This window comes from Mustela nivalis (genome assembly GCF_964662115.1).
Source record: "Mustela nivalis genome assembly, chromosome: 11".
Classification (NCBI taxonomy): domain Eukaryota; kingdom Metazoa; phylum Chordata; class Mammalia; order Carnivora; family Mustelidae; genus Mustela; species Mustela nivalis.
In genome coordinates this window covers 48733841-48751416 of record NC_139030.1, presented here as the reverse complement: position 1 = coordinate 48751416, position 17576 = coordinate 48733841, and the positions used below count along the sequence as shown (strand labels likewise).

General features: G+C 40.6%; 1 protein-coding gene across 2 annotated transcripts in view; it reads left to right on the top strand.

Annotated features, from left to right (window-relative positions):
- The window catches only part of LOC309843632 (myosin-IIIb-like), a gene marked incomplete at its 3' end in the record, with an annotated part of 134241 nt that overhangs the window by 18129 nt on the left and 98536 nt on the right, over window positions 1–17576 (top strand). For both annotated transcript variants that reach the window (XM_082689222.1, XM_082689223.1), the window contains exons 4-6: window positions 10420–10524; window positions 10765–10864; window positions 13845–13921. In XM_082689222.1, coding sequence (XP_082545348.1) covers window positions 10420–10524; window positions 10765–10864; window positions 13845–13921 — 282 coding nt within the window. The remainder of the gene's footprint in view (window positions 1–10419; window positions 10525–10764; window positions 10865–13844; window positions 13922–17576) is intronic.

The window sequence follows — 17576 nt, the reverse complement described above, 5'->3', positions numbered from 1 at the left end:
CCTGTGTGTCACAAGTAAGTACCTTACAGATGTGACTATCTCCTCCGCAGTTCTTATAGGTAGGTTGTTAAAAATGTTCATGTTTCTCTGCTTCAAAACTTTAATAATTTCTTCTCATCCAGAGTGAATACAAGAATGCAGTTGGAAAAGGCTATTTTTTTCCTTAAACTGGGAATGTTTCACAGAAAACATGTTCCAATTGATTGCAACTCATTTTAAAAAATTGCTAACCCAAGGTTTATTTGGCTTGGCAAGTTTGGATTAGCCCATTCACGTTCATTAATCTTTAGCTTAGATTGGGTTCCCTTCAAACAGACTCTGAGTGTCACGTGTGGCAGGTTTATTGGAGAGTTCTTACAGGAGCTGGACCTGGGTGGAAGTGAGGAAGGAAAGACTGGGCAAGGGAGACACGGAATAGTAATGTAGTCGCAAGAGGCTGCTGCCCATTCTCTGGGAGATGGAGAGCTGGGATGCTATGGCAGAGCGGTCCTGAATTGTATATCTGCATCAGCCAGTCACAGCTGTGGTGCTCCCTTGGGAGGGGTGTTACCTAAGTGGAAGCTGGGGGAAGATCCTGGGGAGTGGTACTGCCAGGAGCTGGGAGCAGGGAGCAGGGAGCAGGAAGTCTTCCTGGCAGCATGTGCTCTGAAGAAGGAATCTGGGAAGAGCACCACTGTATACACTGTAATCCTGCCTTTTTCTTTTTTATTAATAGTAATAAATGTGTGTATCTGGGTGCAAAAGAGTCAGTCCCTATGACTTCATTCCCCATGAGACTGAAAATGGGAAAGACATAATAATGGCAATATAGGAAATTAGTATCTTAGGATAGGTCTGTTGCCTCGTGCTCATTAGGGCCACTTTGATTTGTTCTGGATCCCACTCCTCTGAACAGACATACCTCTGTGCCTGACTTCACATATGCACTCTAGGAGCACAAGCACATATGTGAAAGCTTAAGAGAGCAGCGCTAAAACAAGAGGTCAGGTCTCAATACATCTTTAGCTTCTTGTCCCAATCTTTTGCCTGGCTCTGAGAGGGCCTGGGCATGGAACAATATATTACTGGCTGCCATGGCAACTGTGTATGGGGAATTCATTTGTTATATTCATTTGGGGTAACCTTCAGGGAAACCAGTTTGAACGTTTCTGTCAAATCAATTGCCTTCCTCAGAATATAAATATGTAAGGGGTTTTGGTTTTCAGAGATCATCTTTGTCTATTTGGTTGGCTGGTTGTTATAGAATATATTCTTATAGTATCTTCTTTTGGATTTTATTATTCCCTACCCCTACCCGGAGAATATATATTTTATCCTGCCGATGAGCTCTAGAATAACATTAATTTTTAAAATCCAGCTTTTCTTGGGACATGCAAAGTATTGTTTCTAGGGTCTCTGATTATTTTCTACTTCAGCTCTTAAGGATCTCCATGTTTCAAACCTTGTTGCAATTTCATAATGGAAGAGCAGTGACCAAGAAATCTTAGTTTCAGTTTGTTTTTACTTGCTGATGATTAAGGCTCTCTATTCAAACATGGAAGACTGGAATTTCCAGAATTTTCTGAGGCCTTAAAAGGGGCCTCCCCTTGATGTGATCAGGTAGACAGGTGGGCTTCTCATACCTGTGGCCCCCTAAGAATAAATGCTCTTCCTGATGAGGAGTGACTGGCATTGGCAAGGCAGCCAGAAAGGGCTGGACATGACCTTGAAAGATGAGAAGGAGCCCAGAACTAGGAACTAATAAACCTCATGCAAGTGCTCCCCTGCAGACTGTTGTTTGTTTTTTTCAGGGTGACCAAAGACAGATAATGAGGCTGCCTTGAGATACTGAATTATTCATATTTCAGCAATATAATATGCTGATATGTATGCCTTTTGCAAGTTGTTTTGGTCCATGCCAAAGTTGGTAGTGTGGAGAACCAGATGTCGTTAGTTTTTGCGTTTTTTTTTTTGTTGTTGTTCCTGGAATGGGCCATCTTTGCCAGGCTGCTGGGTGGTTAGGTGTGTCCAGTACCTATAATATGCTTATAAGAAAAGGGACTTTTAGGCTCCTAGAACTGGCTGGAACCTTGGCTTTTCTTCAGGTCAGTCCCCTGGTATTCAGTTGAAGAACAGAAGCTCAGGGAAGGAGTGACGTGTCTGTGGTTACATAAGGAATTACCTGTGGCAGAACTAGTTGGAGAGCCACACTTAAGAATTTTTCTCCCATCACATTTTGCTACAGCCTGTGGCACTGCCTGTTGGGTCCTGGGAACACTGACTCGGCCTCTGGCTCAAAGCAGCTCCTGGACACACACACACACACACACACACACACACACACACACACACATTCCCACACATGCAGCAGAAAGACCATGAGGTTCTACATAGCATCCTGACCATTTTGCTTTATCTGTAATTTTTTAGGCAGCTTTACACAACAAATTTATGGTCTGTTTAATATTGTTCATCTCATTATGTATACTGAGATTAAATTTATGTTACTTTTGCTCTTCCCTTGCTGAATGAAATGAAAGGACCAGGGACAAGCTATTCTATAGAGCAATTCTAGAGGCTAGGAAAATGTTATTGATAACCCCCTTAAATCACTACAACTCTGAAAACAAAAGCAAAAAAAAAATCATTTCTGAAATTCATTGCTAATTGTTAGCAGAAAGTCAACACACAGCTACTGTATCAGAAAGGTGTGGAGAAAAGACACACATAATAATGTTTTGGAAAATTTGTGAATAAGTTTTAATCTAAATATTAAATTTTTAAAATCTGTCAGTCCTATTACCTCTCACCTAAATGAAATATAAGAATTTAGACCTTTAAGAAAAACATAATACTTAGAAAAAATACCTAGTGTGGTGTTAAAGTATAAACTACATTTTCTCTTTTTGCCTTTTAGTGTAAAATGTTTGGCAGATAGAACTATTAATTTTAGCATGAATCACATGTTCATCTTAAATGGTTTGAAGTTTAGAGAACATAAGTGAGTCTGTAAAGTGAAATATTTATAAAACCTGATAAAAAAATTAGCTTTTTAAAAAATCTGTTTTTTTCTATCAGAGATCTGTGTATAAGTTAACTAAGCTAGGCTGAAGTGAAGGGAGACATCTTTGTCCAGTTTTTGCTTTTCTTTAAGGCCCTAGGAAGTCTGGTGTGGGCTCATTATCACTGCAAGTGTCATACTTTAAACCATTTTCACCTGCTGATACAGTGACATGAACCAAGCTTATCATGTTAACAAATCAGGGTTGTAGCAGGGCTCTGCGAGTTTGGAACATAGGACAAGTACATTTTGGTTGGCCAGAGATGGTTAGCAAGCACTGCTTCAGATGGCGGCCTCTCACAGGGTTCTAGAAGGAGAGTAACTGGGTTGCTGGGGGGAGGAGGAAGCTGTAGGACCCTTGGGAGTGGAGAAGGGAGGAACTTTGAAATGCAGTAGTGTTACAGCCTATGTACGGATATTGTGTGTCTTCAGCAAAAGCAAGAGAGAGAAGCTAAGGAGTGGGACAGACTCTGTCCCACCCCCCCCCCCCCCCCCCCCCAGTAAGCAAGTGCCCTGGAGAAAGATGAGATGGGAGGTGGGAATCTCAGGGCCCACCTACCTCCCCACTCTGACTGGAACTCTAGGGTTGCGAGTGACACAATTTTCATTGTTCTAGTGCAAGCCATTGACTTCACCTGGCGTCAGCAAAATAAATACAATCGTGTGTATTGTATTTATTTTGCCCCAACAGTGTGCAGGAAAAAATCTGTTGTTCTGGTTTTATTGAGAGGAGGACAGCACTGGCACAGTGCTTCCTAATGTCACAGGACTGCAGGGTTCTTGCCTTATGGAGTCAAAGAATGAATCTTGTGGATACAAAAGGGTGAGGTGAAGTGAAAGTTTATTTACTTATTTGTTTTTAATTTGAGAGAGAGAGAGAGTAAATGACCATGAGAAAGAGCATGAGGGGGAAGGGCGCAGAGGGAGATGGAGAAGCAGGCTCCTGTGAGCTGGGAGCCCGACTTGGGCTCCATTCCAGGACCCCGAGATCATGACCTGAGCTGAAAGTAGATGCTTAATGGCCTGAGCCACCCAGGTGCCCCAAAGTGAAAGTTTATTAAGTGAAGGTGAGAGCAGAAATAGAAAAAAAAAAAGCTCCCTAGAGTCAGAGCAGTCCCAAATGGGTTGCCACTGTGGGGTTTTAGTGGCAGTCTTTTATTGAGAACTAACTGGGAAGCTTGTGACCTTGAGATTCTTGTGCCCTGTTGGTTTGAGCAAGGACTATTTTTTTTTTTTTAAAGATTTTATTTATTTATTTGACAGAGAGAGATCACAAGTAGACAGAGAGGCAGGCAGAGAGAGAGGGGGAAGCAGGCTCCCTGCTGAGCAGAGAGCCCGACTCGGGACTCAATGCCAGGACCCTGAGATCATGACCCGAGCCGAAGGCAGCAGCCCAACCCACTGAGCCACCCAGGCACCCCTTGAGCAAGGACTATTGATAACACCCTTGTCATTTTCTGTGATTACAATGTAGCTTCCAAAAAAAAAAAAAAAAATTACTCGCTAACATTCAGAGCTAGGTGATATGGTTTGTTCCCTTATCTCTGGTTTTATACTCCTCAGCATTTCTCCGAATTTGGGATTTCTGTGAGCCTGGTCATGTAAGCCCCTTGCCTGAGCAGTGTCAGGGGAGTCAGGGCCTGCTATCTCTCCCTGCCTATACCTTAACCCTTTCCTTACTCACTAAGGCATCTTACTGAGTAATTTTGATGATTCTTGGCTTTTGCTTTATGCTCCCTATTGAGCCCAACACCCTTGAAGGATAAAATCGACTGAACAAAAAGACACTGAAAAGAAATTCCTCTTAATTCTGCAATTTGACTGGGTCAAATTAACATGCCAGTACAGAATCTAGTTGAAAGTTGGAGCTTTGACTAGAGTAAAGTTCTGGTGATTGTACTGCATGGGCCATTCTTTAATAACATGGAGAAAAGTTGATGGCTTATTGAGCAAGGAACATTTTATTGCTTGAAATTATGGCCATCTTAGCAAATGCACATACTGTGATTGAATCAATATTCAATGCTGTTTTAGAAAATAGATGTGGTACATAAATGATTTTTCTATTTTTCTTGGTTTGGAGCAAAATGCTCATTAAATTCTAGATGCATCCAGCTGCCACATTTCCTGAATGCTGAGGCCGTAGGGAAGTAAACAGGGATGGAGACACACCTCTGTTTTTGACTCTGATGGCAGGCAGAGTGTGTGGGAAGGAAGGGCTGCAGGCGCCAACCTTCAGGGGCGGGGCAGGAGGGTTGGTTGCCTTCTTAGAATTCTAAGGGGACTGTTTATTTGATGCATTTAAATGTAATTTCTTGTCATGCTTTTAAAATGTTCATTTCATCTCACTGAACATTTACACTGGGAAGATAATTGTCAGTGTGTCCCTGCTTTCCTTTTTTGTACAAAGGACCCAAGGTCTTTTTCCTGTAACCCACAGGCTGCCCTTTAAAATTATACTGGGGGGCTTTTCAATTTCACAGGACAGCTTCCCTAAAGGGACCGTGAGCCGTTTAATTTTATGTTTCTGTGAATCACAGGAAGTGACACAGCTCTTAAATTCTGACATTTAGTGAACAAAAGGCACCTACCAAGTAGGATCCTTTTGTCGTTTTTAAATCCACAGCTCTGTTTTGATCCTGCTATGGAAATGGCTGCTCTTAATCTCTTCATAGGTTCTAGGGCTATGAAGAAAGTTTATAAGTTGGCTATCTATATAAAATATCGCTGAATAGACTGTGTTTGTGACAAAAGTGGCCACAGTTAAAGTAGGGCATGGGAGACTAAAATGACATTTTGGGGGAAAATTCCAGGGTTGAGTTAGCTTGGAGCATGTAATTTAAATTTTCTCTTGGTAGAATTTTAATAGTGCACTTGGAGTTCAACAAAGCATGTGCTTCCCAGAGCCAGGCTTGGGAGAGGTTCTGTTTGAAGGTGTTATAGTGCCTTGCATTCCTATTACTGTTTTGATGTGGTTTGAAGTGGTAGGGTTCAGAGCCAATGGCCAAGAAAGAATTCTTGAGACATTTTTGGTGCAAAAAGGTGGTGTTTTATTAAAGCACAGAGACAGGACCCGTGGGCAGAAAGAGCTGCACTGGGGTTGTGAGGTGTGACTGATTATATAAGATTTTCTACTCTATGAAGGGGAGGGTAATGTTAGGGCCCCAGGATATTGAGTCTATAGGTTCTGGAGATTGCTTTTTTCTTTGTAAATCATCAAGACAGTTGCAAACTAATGGAGACTCCTGTCCTGCTTGACCAGGATCTCTATCAGTTAACCATTTGTTTATCTCTTTCCTTTGTTCTAGGGCAGCCAGGAGTGCCTGAGGAATGTCACATATCTACCACAGGGGTGGGGGTGTGGGGTGTTGGCTAGTGCTTTGCTCTCAGCCTGCCTTCTGCTCCTTATCACTTTGGCTTTGGAGGATCAAAGAACTTTATTAATTTTTCCCTTACTCTCACAAGATCCCTAGGCTTTCTCTCCTTCACTGTGTATATCCAATGGGCCAGAAATGATAGCAGGTTCTATCTCATAAAAGCCTCCTATATCTGTCCCTGAATCTTCATCTTCATGACTCTTGACTTTGTGACCCTCCCTTTTTTCATTGCTTCAACACCTCCTAGCAGGTGTCAGCTTCTGTTGTCTTCCTGTTCTGTCCACTCTCCAGTCTGCTGCCTAGGTCTTTCTAGACTATAAATCTGAATAGAGACCTCTTGCCTAAAACCTGCTGATTTGTTTACCCTTCCTACCTAACGATATATTATGGTGTTATAATAGATGTGTGTGCAGTAATAAAGCCTGTACTCATTAGCAGGGCACACTTGTCATTTTTTGCTCCCCACCTTCCTTCCCCATCTTCCTGCCCTAGGAATCTGGTACTCTTTGTCCAAGAGTAGCTGATTATTTAGAATTCATAGATGCCCTTCCCCTTCTTATCCATTAAACTCATTTGTCCTTTAAATTCATTGTAAATGTTGCATCCTGTGAAGCAAGAAAGTCTCTGAAAAAAGATTTCACAAACTGTCTTCTTTTCACCCTGTCTCAGCGGAGGCCACCATTCCCTCTTGGTGCCACCTCATTCCCTTAGGCATACCTCTACTTCCTTATGCCATGCCCTCATTACTCATGTGTCTATTACTGGTTGTGAGCTTTTTGAGGTCAAGGACTGTGTTGTATTGAGTAATGGGTTATAAACTGGACCGTCACAAACTATTGAGAACAAAGTGGTAACTTTCTTTTCAATAACTGAACTCAACTTTGTTCTTGAGCCCCTAGCCCACCTAGAGGAGACAACTGATCTTAATTTATTCTGTTAAACTTGGTCCAACTGAGTGACTGCTTTGGAAAGGGGCAAATTCTACTATTTAGATCCCATTGTCACAGTCTAGGTCAAAGCTAAGTCATGGGGGTAAAGAGTCAGTATTTGTAGAAACTTTTTTTTCCCTCTTCCTCTTCCCTTCGTCCTGGATGGCATCTGGATTTGTGTACAACAGATGCTAATGTAAAGCTATAGCAGTGAGGACAGAGGCCTTGAATTGTGTGTGAACCTAAGTTCCTGTACTATCTGGCTTTGTTGTGTGCCCATGTCCTTGGTCCCTGATACTCCTTTTTATCATGAGGTCCTCACTCTCTTTGTCCTTGTCATTCAAACTCTAGTCTTGTTCCTGTCCTCAAATGGATGATAAAGTTCTGAATCTTCCGTAAGTCATGAATGGGCTATAGGGAACTGTTAAAGTCCCAGCCTTGGTCAGCCTCACCCTGCCCTACTACCAATTTCCATTCAACATGGACACCTCTTCATTGGCATGAGGCTCCTATGAGGAGGTCTCCCTTTAAATTTACAAGAGAAAAGAGGGTCATAGGAAATTGAAGTTTCTGTGAGAACTGTGTCCTTATTTAGAACCCCTCAAGAGGGAGCACTGTCACTCCAATCTTGTTCTCTCAAGCTCTCCAAGCTCTATACCACCAGCTCCAGAAGGGTTTTTCTTTTTCTTGAGAACTTACTTTCTGTCATGTCATGATCATCATTTGACTTGTCACTTCTCCAGTGTTTGTTCCTTGAAATATAGAATCGAGTTCAGAGGTTTCTGGACAATTATTTTGGTCTGTTGAAAGCTTAGCTTTTAATACAGATCATGGCACTGAAAATGCATTCATTGCCCAAGAGGATATTAGATTGAATATTGAATGTTATTTGCCCTTTCAGGGTCATACAAAACATAGTCATAATCAAAAGAATGTGGAATCTTTTGGAAGACAGGATCCTGGGACTCACAGCATTAGGGCCTTCAGAGTGATGGGTGTTGAATTACAAGTTATAACTGACATTGGTAGAGAGTAGATTCTGAAAGACCCCTCCCCTAGAAGATAGATAGGATAACTAACCGCTTGTTTGCTTTTCTGTGAACCGCTGGCTTTTAGGCATAAATTAGGTTATTAATTGCTTATTAATTGCTCTTTTGCCCTTCTGTAACTGCTTGGCTTATAGAAATAATAGAAGACGCCATGATGGCATTCCTACCTTCCCCCATCTTGTTCCCCCTCCCTGCCTCTCTCCTCCCGCGCACGGGCCCTCAGAACCAATCAGCTTGTTCCCCTTTCCCGCCTCTCTCTTCGTGCGCTCGGGTCCCCAAAGCCAATCAGCAAACTCCACGTATGCCTTTTTCAAAAGTTCTAACTGTCAACCAATCAGTTGCGCCCCACCCAAAACTTGTTTGTACCTGTCTATAAAAACCTGGCACCACCCCAGCTGGGTGTGCTCAGCTAGCAGGAGCTGCTGACCACCCGTAGGCGCGCGCTGACCACCTGCAGGTGCCTGCGTAACAATAAAGAACCTCTTGCTGATTGCATCCAGTGGCAGTGTTGGATTCTTGGGTAAGGGGATCCGCGGGTCTTTCAATTCAAAGGACCTTATAATTGCAAACTGATGGGACCATCATAGACTTCAATGAATTTCACTGCTTTTAGGGTCCCTCCTAAATCATTCTTGATAGTAATTTTATCATAGTTTTAAAGATTGCTAATTCTGTATTAGATTTTTAGTCACATATTATTACTTTTGAGCGATTTAAATGGTAAAAAATGGGCAGACTCAGTTCCAGGTTATTTTGAATGTTAATGTGTATGCAAGGTGTCTGCTGTGTATGTAACAGGGAATAATACACATCAAATAAAAACATCGACTCACCCTTTGTTGAAACATTACAAATATTCATAATTAGAGTGAAATAGATGTATTACGTTGACAAAGAGTTGTCTTCTTTTAGGAAAGGTGCTAATCTGTGTTCCTTCCCTCATATTTCCTTGTTTATGAAAGGCTAATTAATTCAAGCAGCCACATCCCAGGGGGCCTGCCGCATCACTAGTTAACTCTTTCCCAAATTGCTGACAAATTGCCAGGAGGAAACCTAGGTCTAGAGTGGGGTCTTAACCTCATAAGAGAAAGAATGGCTCTGAGAATCTGAAGAAAGCCCTGAATTTTCTCAGAAAAAATATAAGATGCATATATAACATGCTGGCTACAGTTTTAGGTTTTTAAATGTCCTGCTCACACCAATTAAGAACCTTTAAGACAGCATGTAGCAAGTCCAAACCTGCGTCCTTGAAAACACTTGAGTTTCCACTAAGGTATAGTTCGCCTGGTTCATGTACTCTCAAATCTCAGTAACATATAATATATAACAATATATAATATGTAACAATATATAATGTATAATAATATAGAGCAAATATGCAAGATACATATTTTTTTACAGTGTTTTTCATTACAGAAAAGAAGAGCATAAAGTTGCTGAATGCCCATGGTTGAATATAAGAAGAGTAAACACACAGATGAGGCAACTGCCCCATAAATTTGACATGCAGGGCTTCTGGCGCCTGTAGTGCTGGCCCTGGAGACAGGAAGGGTTGAAATGAAATTTATTTCCTCCCAAGGGTCAATGGCATCCATCTTTGTCTCTTTTGGTCTTCTCTTATCCTTAAAATGTGTGTGTGTGTGTGTGTGTGTGTGTGTGTGTGTGTGTGTGTTTAAATAGACAATATTCATGTAAAATGAAAAATATCCAGTAACTCACTGTGATTACTCATGTGCGTTCTCTTTCAAATGTCTGAGTAATTTGTGCTTTTATATTTCACTTGACAATCAACTTTTTGGACAGGTACTTTCAGTTTTAAATCATCACCATGAATAAATACACACACATACCTTAGGTTTGACTGCATAATGTACATTTGAAGTTTAATTATTCTGACCTGGAGTTTTGTGATCTGTAAATTTGCTATATCAGGTCAATAATTGGCTTTTTTTCTTAACATCTTTTTGTTTTTCTTTTGTATGTGTCCCGCTGTTTTTCTCTCTCCTTGGCACCTCCTCCTGCAGTTGTGTACTGGGGGCTCAGTCACCGAGCTGGTCAAAGGTCTGCTCAGGCGTGGCCAGCGGTTGGATGAAGCAATGATCTCATACATCTTATATGGGGCCCTCTTGGTAAGACCATCCATCAGACAGGGATCACATCAGAGGGGGCAATTTGTGATCAGTTGGGTCACTATTGTGTATTAACAAGTGGAAATGGCCCTGTGATATGCAAGGTGTATAGCAGCAGGGAGGTGTAGCCAAATGTGGACGTTGATTGGATTTTTAAAGGCAGGGTAATTGTTTTAAAATAACCATTCACATTTCCCCTTTGTCTTTCCTGTTGTTTTGTGGTGGTGGGACACCACATAGGGCCTTCAGCATTTGCACAATAACCGAATCATCCACCGTGACGTCAAGGGGAATAACATTCTTCTGACAACAGAAGGAGGAGTTAAGCTCGTTGACTTTGGTAATGACTGCTTGTCGTTTGTTTTCTTGATGTGTGCAGTTTAGCCCAAGGCAACAATTTATTGCAGTCTCAGAAGACTGGGGCCTCTGTGCTATCCCATAGGCTGAGGGACTTTTCCAGTCAGACACAGACTGGAGAATGGGAGTTTTACCAGATGGATCACCCTAGGAGATGCTGTTTCTTAATCTATTTTCAGCTTTAGAAGCAATTTTATTAAAGATAGAAAATAAAAGTGTTTCAAAAGAAGAATTTGATGGAAAAACTTGGTTTTCTGGGAAGAATTTCTGGTCTCAGGGCTGTTGTCTATAATTTACATTTCGTCATTTCTTCTTTTGCATATGAAAAGAAAAAGCAGTTTGGTCTTTCAAATGACTTTTTCTAGCCTCAGGCATACTTATTCCCAGTGAGCAGAAGGTAAAATAGTCCTTTGGGTCTGGCAGCTAACATCCCTTTAAATTGTGATTATTGCTGCTACATGTGAGGCTGGTTGAACTGGAAACATTAACAAGAAATGGAAGTGTGAGAGGAAATGCAGAGCAATATCACGTAAGGCCAGAGACCTATTAAATATCTTCTTGTGATAATCATTCATGTATTGATAGTCACAAACCAACAAACCATTTGGTTTTCCTTTTTAAGCATATTGAATGCTTTAATCTTCTAAATGTGTTCAACACCAGTTAGTACTTCAATATGATTGTTACAAATAATGAGAAAATATTTACAGAAGCACTTTTTAAAATGTTCTTTATAAACATTAACATGGTAGGAGAAAAGATTGATGATTTTGAATATTCATTGCTTTGTTGTTAAGAAAGAATTCAGTGTTAAAATGTATTAGTGAATGATTTGCTCAGAAGAAATTACTCAAAAATAAATGAAGTTACTTTGAGTACTGGTTTATTTAAGAGCAAGCAAAGAAAAATAGCAGAGGGATACTTTGTTCAAGTCTTACGCTCCTCCTCCTCCTTCTTTTTTAAAAGATTTTATTTATTTATTTGGCAGAGAGAGAGAGATCACAAGTAGGCAGAGAGGCAGGCGGGGGGGGGGGGGGGGGGGGAAGCAGGCTCCCTGCTGAGCAGAGAGCTAGATGCAGGACTTGATCCCAGGACCCTGAGATCATGACCTGAACCGAAGGCAGAGGCTTAGCCCGCTGAGCCACCCAGGCACCCCTTACACTCCTCCTTCTATATAAGGAATGGAGTAACCCTATGAATATGCTGTGGATAACATCAGATCTGTATTTTACACATGGTCCCAAGGGCAGTCAATGTATTGTGAGGGAAAGAGCCTAGAAGGATGAGGATGGGGATTAATGCTGATTTATCTATTCACTGGCTTTGTGATTTGGAGTAAATCTCCTAATCTTACCGGTAGAAGGTTCCTAAACATCCAGTTGCTGCAAAAGAAATTTCTAGAAATTAAAAACAGAATAGTAAAGTTTTTTTTTTAACCAAAATTACAGTAGAGAATTTGGCAAAATTACAAATTATCCATGGTCAATAGAGTTTCGAGAGCGCTCTTTGGATTTCTAATAAAGAGAATGTAAGTGTCCAGCAATGATCCACCAAAATAACCCATGGGTCCTTGGCAAATCTGTGCCTGATTCAGGTTTCTAAGTTCTCATCCTCAGTAGTGTTAGTGGCAATGCTTGTCATTCTGTTAAGGGCTGCCTTAGATGTCTGCTTGGTAAAAAAGAACACCTTATATTTGTAAAATATTTTACTATTTTTAAGTTGTTTCACATTTGTTTACTTATTTGATCTTTAAGAAGAACTCTGTGTTAGGTGTGCCAGGTATCATTATCTCCAACTTGAGGATAAGAAAACAGGCTCAGAGTGAGGGGGTTTACTTTAGGTTATACAATTAGTAAAAGGCATAATTGGGATGGAAAACAGATCTTCTGACTCCTCATCTGATACATATTTACTTTTACTTTGTTCACTTGTTGTGTAAAGAAGAGAGCTGTCTGAAGACTAAGATAGATAAAATACACTGGAATTACATTAAAATTCAGATCCTCAACACTGAGCCCTAGATAATAATATTTTTAGGCTACTTCTTTTTACACTTGACAAACAGTTTTCTTGCCAGGTTTCTGGGATTCTAGGTAAGATAAGGGATTAGAAGCTTTTTATGTCTCCACACTGATGCTCTATTATAAATAATACATGCTGATTTTCTTCCTCCATGAAATGAAGCACCATTTTAAGAAAGAAATCACCTGAAATATTTTGGAAATATAATAGGAAGACATTTGGGGTTTAGTTCTTGATATTTTCTTTCTTTTCTTTTTTAAAGACTTATTTAAATATTTATTATTAGAGAGAGAGAGAGAGAGTGCATAAGTGGGAGGGGCAGAGGGGCCGGGAGAGAGAATCTCAAGTGGACTCTACACTGAGCTTGGAGCCGGACGCAGGGCTCCATCTCATGACCCTGAGATCATGACCTGAGCCAAAACCAAGAGTTAAATGCTTAACCAACTGTGCCACCCAGGTGCCCCTTGATATTTTCTTTGATTCTGATTTTGTAGTAATATGGATAGAAATGTTCATTAGGAAAAAAATAGTCTAGTGGTTTAGATAAGAGTGGTAAATAAATGCTCTTACACAGTGATTGGTAAACTACAGTGTGTCAGCTTAACCTGACCTGCTTCCTATTATGTGACCTGTGAAAAAAGAGTGCTTTCTGCATTTTTAAATGATTGGGGGAAAAAAAAAATCAAAAGAATATTTTATGACCTGTGAAAATTATATATACCCATAAATAAATTTTTATGGAAACACAGCAACACTCTTGTTTCTGTGTTGTCCATGGCTGTGCTTTTTGCTCTCCAGTGGCAGAACTGAGTAGTTATGGAAGAGACCATATGGCTCTCAGAGCCTATTGACTATCTGACCCTTCATGGAAAAAGTTTGCTAACCTCTGATCTAGCACAGCCCTGTGTTCACTGCTGAATTATAGTACTCTTTTCTTATAGGTGTTTCAGCTCAACTCACCAGTACACGTCTACGGAGAAACACATCTGTTGGCACCCCATTCTGGATGGCTCCCGAGGTAAGTAGAAGACATTTATCTGTTAAGTGTGTTGGTACTTTTCATGAGAAAATCATATGCTTCCCCAAATTTTTAGAACTGTAAATTCTGGTTTGGGGAGTGATAATGATGAGAAAAGCAGGATTAAGTCTTAGCTAGCCTGTAAGTTACCTTCATGCAATTAGAAAAAGGTGTTCCCCTAGAATATGCAGCTCTCTCCACGGGTCATGCCTTAGCAAGTTTACCCAGCCTTGTATAAATTAGCAAGTCACCTTCCCTGATAGGTGCAGCCCCAGTGACACATGGCTTGGTAAAGAGAAAAATTTCAGCTCCAAATGGACTACAGCACTATATGCAGAGGTCCTGGTTGTTTTTTGGTATGAGGTCGATAGCAATTTCTCTTGTATGCTTTTTTGGCTCTCTAGTAAAACCTGGGATTTGGTCCTAATTTAGTTCTGGCATCATCACAGAGCCTTCCGTGAGATGAATCATGGAGAAGTTTGGGGAATTTTCCAGCGAGATAAGGCCTACCCTGAAACACCGACACAGCTTTGCTTGCACCATCAGCATTTAATTCCACAGTCCTGAGGCCTCTGCCCTGAGCAGGTCTCTGGGATTAAGCAAATGGGAGCTTTTAATAACAGTACTCAGGCAGTCTTCTCCTTAAAGGTCTTTCTATCTCCATTCTGTCCCCATGGCCGTTCTTCCTCTCTGTGACTGCACAGGTGGTCTCCTACCACCGTAATGGGTTCACACCAATGTGCTGAAAGTTTTTCAGTGGCTCACCGTTGTCTATGGTCCTTTTTCATACTTGGGTAATGGACAGGCTTCTTTTGGAGAAAAAAGAAAAGCCATGTAGATTTCAGTGTTTATTTAAATCTTAAATGTTTCTTAAATAGGATTTAAAAAACATAAAACTAGATATAAACTTCTTGCGCCTTATGTTTATAGAACTATAAAACTACAAGGGAAAAGATGTGTTATGAAAAAGCTACAAAGCCAGTATTATTCAAATAAACACCTTTAATTTAATGAGCCAAATCACATTGTTTTATGAAATTTAGTTGTCCTCTGCTGTATGAGTATGTTTCAGAGCATGACAGCATACATTATTTTCAGTTATCTTGTCCTACTTACTACTATATACCATGTAGTGACCCCGTTCTCCCACCACTCTGCTCTATTTCAGCTAGGGTGATCTTTGTTCAAACAGCATCTCCTTTGGTCTCAGACTGGTACATTTCTGTTGGCTTTTGCCAACTTAGTAATACACATAAATAGGGGCACTGAAATTGTGAGGCAAACGCTCATCCCGATGATTTGGAATATGTTTTTATCACTGTTCCTGTCATTTTATTACTAATAAAATTATCATTGCAACAAAAACATAAAAATTTTCATAGGGACCTTGTGAACCCCCCTTTGAGAAACACTGTAGGACAGAATCAAAACTCCTTTAGATGGTGAACAAAGCCTTTTGTATTCTAACTTGTATCTACCTACCTACCCTCTTCTCAGGTTACTGATTCCTAATTTACTTCTTAAGCCTCAAGAGTAGTGAACAACAAGTTCACCCTAAATCCATGTTGATATAGCATTCCTTTAAACCCTTCCATGCATTGTTATATCTTCTAGAGTAACCCTCAGAACCATGAAGCATTCCTCTTTATAAAGTGTTAGCACAAATGCCTCTGTCCTTGTATAAAACCTTCCTTAATCCCTAGCTGAGGCTCCTATCCCTGTTTCTGTTGCAGCCTTTAGAGCCCCCATTAGCACACTGTGATCATCCTGTTATAATTGTTGGCAGGGTTCTGCGATGTCCACCTCTCAACATAGTGCTTGATACACTAGGTGCTCAGTGAGCATCTCTTGGATAAATGAATATATTGGTTAAAAAAGAAGCCAGAGGAGAAGATGAATTTGGAGGATAGTTTGAGGAGGCTTTACAACTATTGGTATCAACAAATTTTTCTGTAGATTTTGATTGATCTGTTATTAAAGCATAATGGAGGCCACTCAGCTCATATTTAGGATGACATAACATAGAAGATGGTGTTTTTGTTCTAACCCACAGCAAGCTAGTGTTTCCAGAATCACAAAATGTAAATAAGAGAAACCTGCCCTTGACTTTCTACATTTCTCATGAGGTGTTTGTGACTTTTCAGTTTCATCCAGGTTGAATAAAATATTTGGGAATGTTTCTAGAGGGGACAGTATAGTGATCTGTGGTGAGCTTCTGTTGTCCAGATTGTCTGGAACTGGTTGTGTTCTTAGCAGGGAAAAGCCAGCATAGCATCCTACCTGCTAGAGTGGTTAAGTTGAGGAGTAGGCAGATGGCCGCATGGAGACCTTGACAGTGCCTTTCAGCCGCAAGTGCCTGATGGCTCATGCCTGCCTCAAAGATTCTCTCAGGATGCCTGCTTCTGCCCGGGTATGCTGTCAGTCCCAGGCTATGGTTCTTGAAACTTAAGCCCACACAATCCTCATGTTTTTATTTTCTAAATGGAGAATTACTCTTTCCTACAAAGCTGCTTTTTGCTTCATAACTCTCTGTAAAAATGTCCACAGGAACAATCTTCCATTTGTCAGGTGGATTCTACAAACATTTATATCCTCCCTGGTGAGCAAAGCTTTGGGTCAAGAGCAGATCTTGAAAGTATAATCAGCAGAGGTTCAAATGAACATTGTCTTCATATGACAGCCTACATAGTATATTGATCTTAATATGCATTCACTTCTCTAGTGTGAATAAGTGCTGTTCAGATTAAACATGACAATGCATGCAGTGCCAATACCAGTGGGATGAAATTACAGGTGACCAGTGCTTTTACTTTGAAAATGCAGCTGAAAGATCCTTGAACCATTATTTTTAAGAAATGGGACCCAATTATTCTTTTCCCAATTTTATTTCCATTTTTATTTCACCAGCTAGAGTAACTTCAATATTTAGTTCAAATAGGCTATACTACAAACCAGGTAGCTAATGGAATGTGACCATAGCACAATCAAATGTTGATGAGCAGTCCAAACGTACAGTTCACTGGGGCAGCTCAAGGCTGTGGCAGGCATTGACTCACAGATTATCAGCACTCTCCATTTATTCCCTCTCTCTGCCTCATCTGGATATGACTAAAGTTGAAAAATACTGGGTAAAAGCAGTATCAACTCAGCAATATAGAATAAGAAAAATTCTAGGGGTGTCCTTCGTGTGCTAGTACTTCATACTATGTCAGGGAAGATAAGAAGGAAAGAAAACATTCAGCATAGAAACTATATATTTAACAGATTACCCTGAGCAAAATGAATTAACCAATAGGAAATTTAGTTTCTTGTGTAAGAACAGAAGTAGGTAGTTGCAGAGTTTGTTGACTTAGCAGCTAAGTGAAGCCATCAAAAATCCAGACTTCCCCCTGCAACCTGCACGTCTTTGTAGTTAGAAACTGACTTGGGAACAACCTTGCCTAAGCAGTAGTGGCTCCAGCATTCCAGTAGCCACCAGTTAAAGTACCCTTGGTACAAACAGATACCCTCCTTAACTTCCATGAGGCTGATCTTGTGTTGAAGCAGGTAAAGAAGGTTCTCTTCTGTCCTGGAGGTCCAACGCTGTCAGCTCTGTATTCATTTTCTAGGGATGCCATAGCAAAAATAGAACAAACTTTGTGGCTTAAAACAAGAG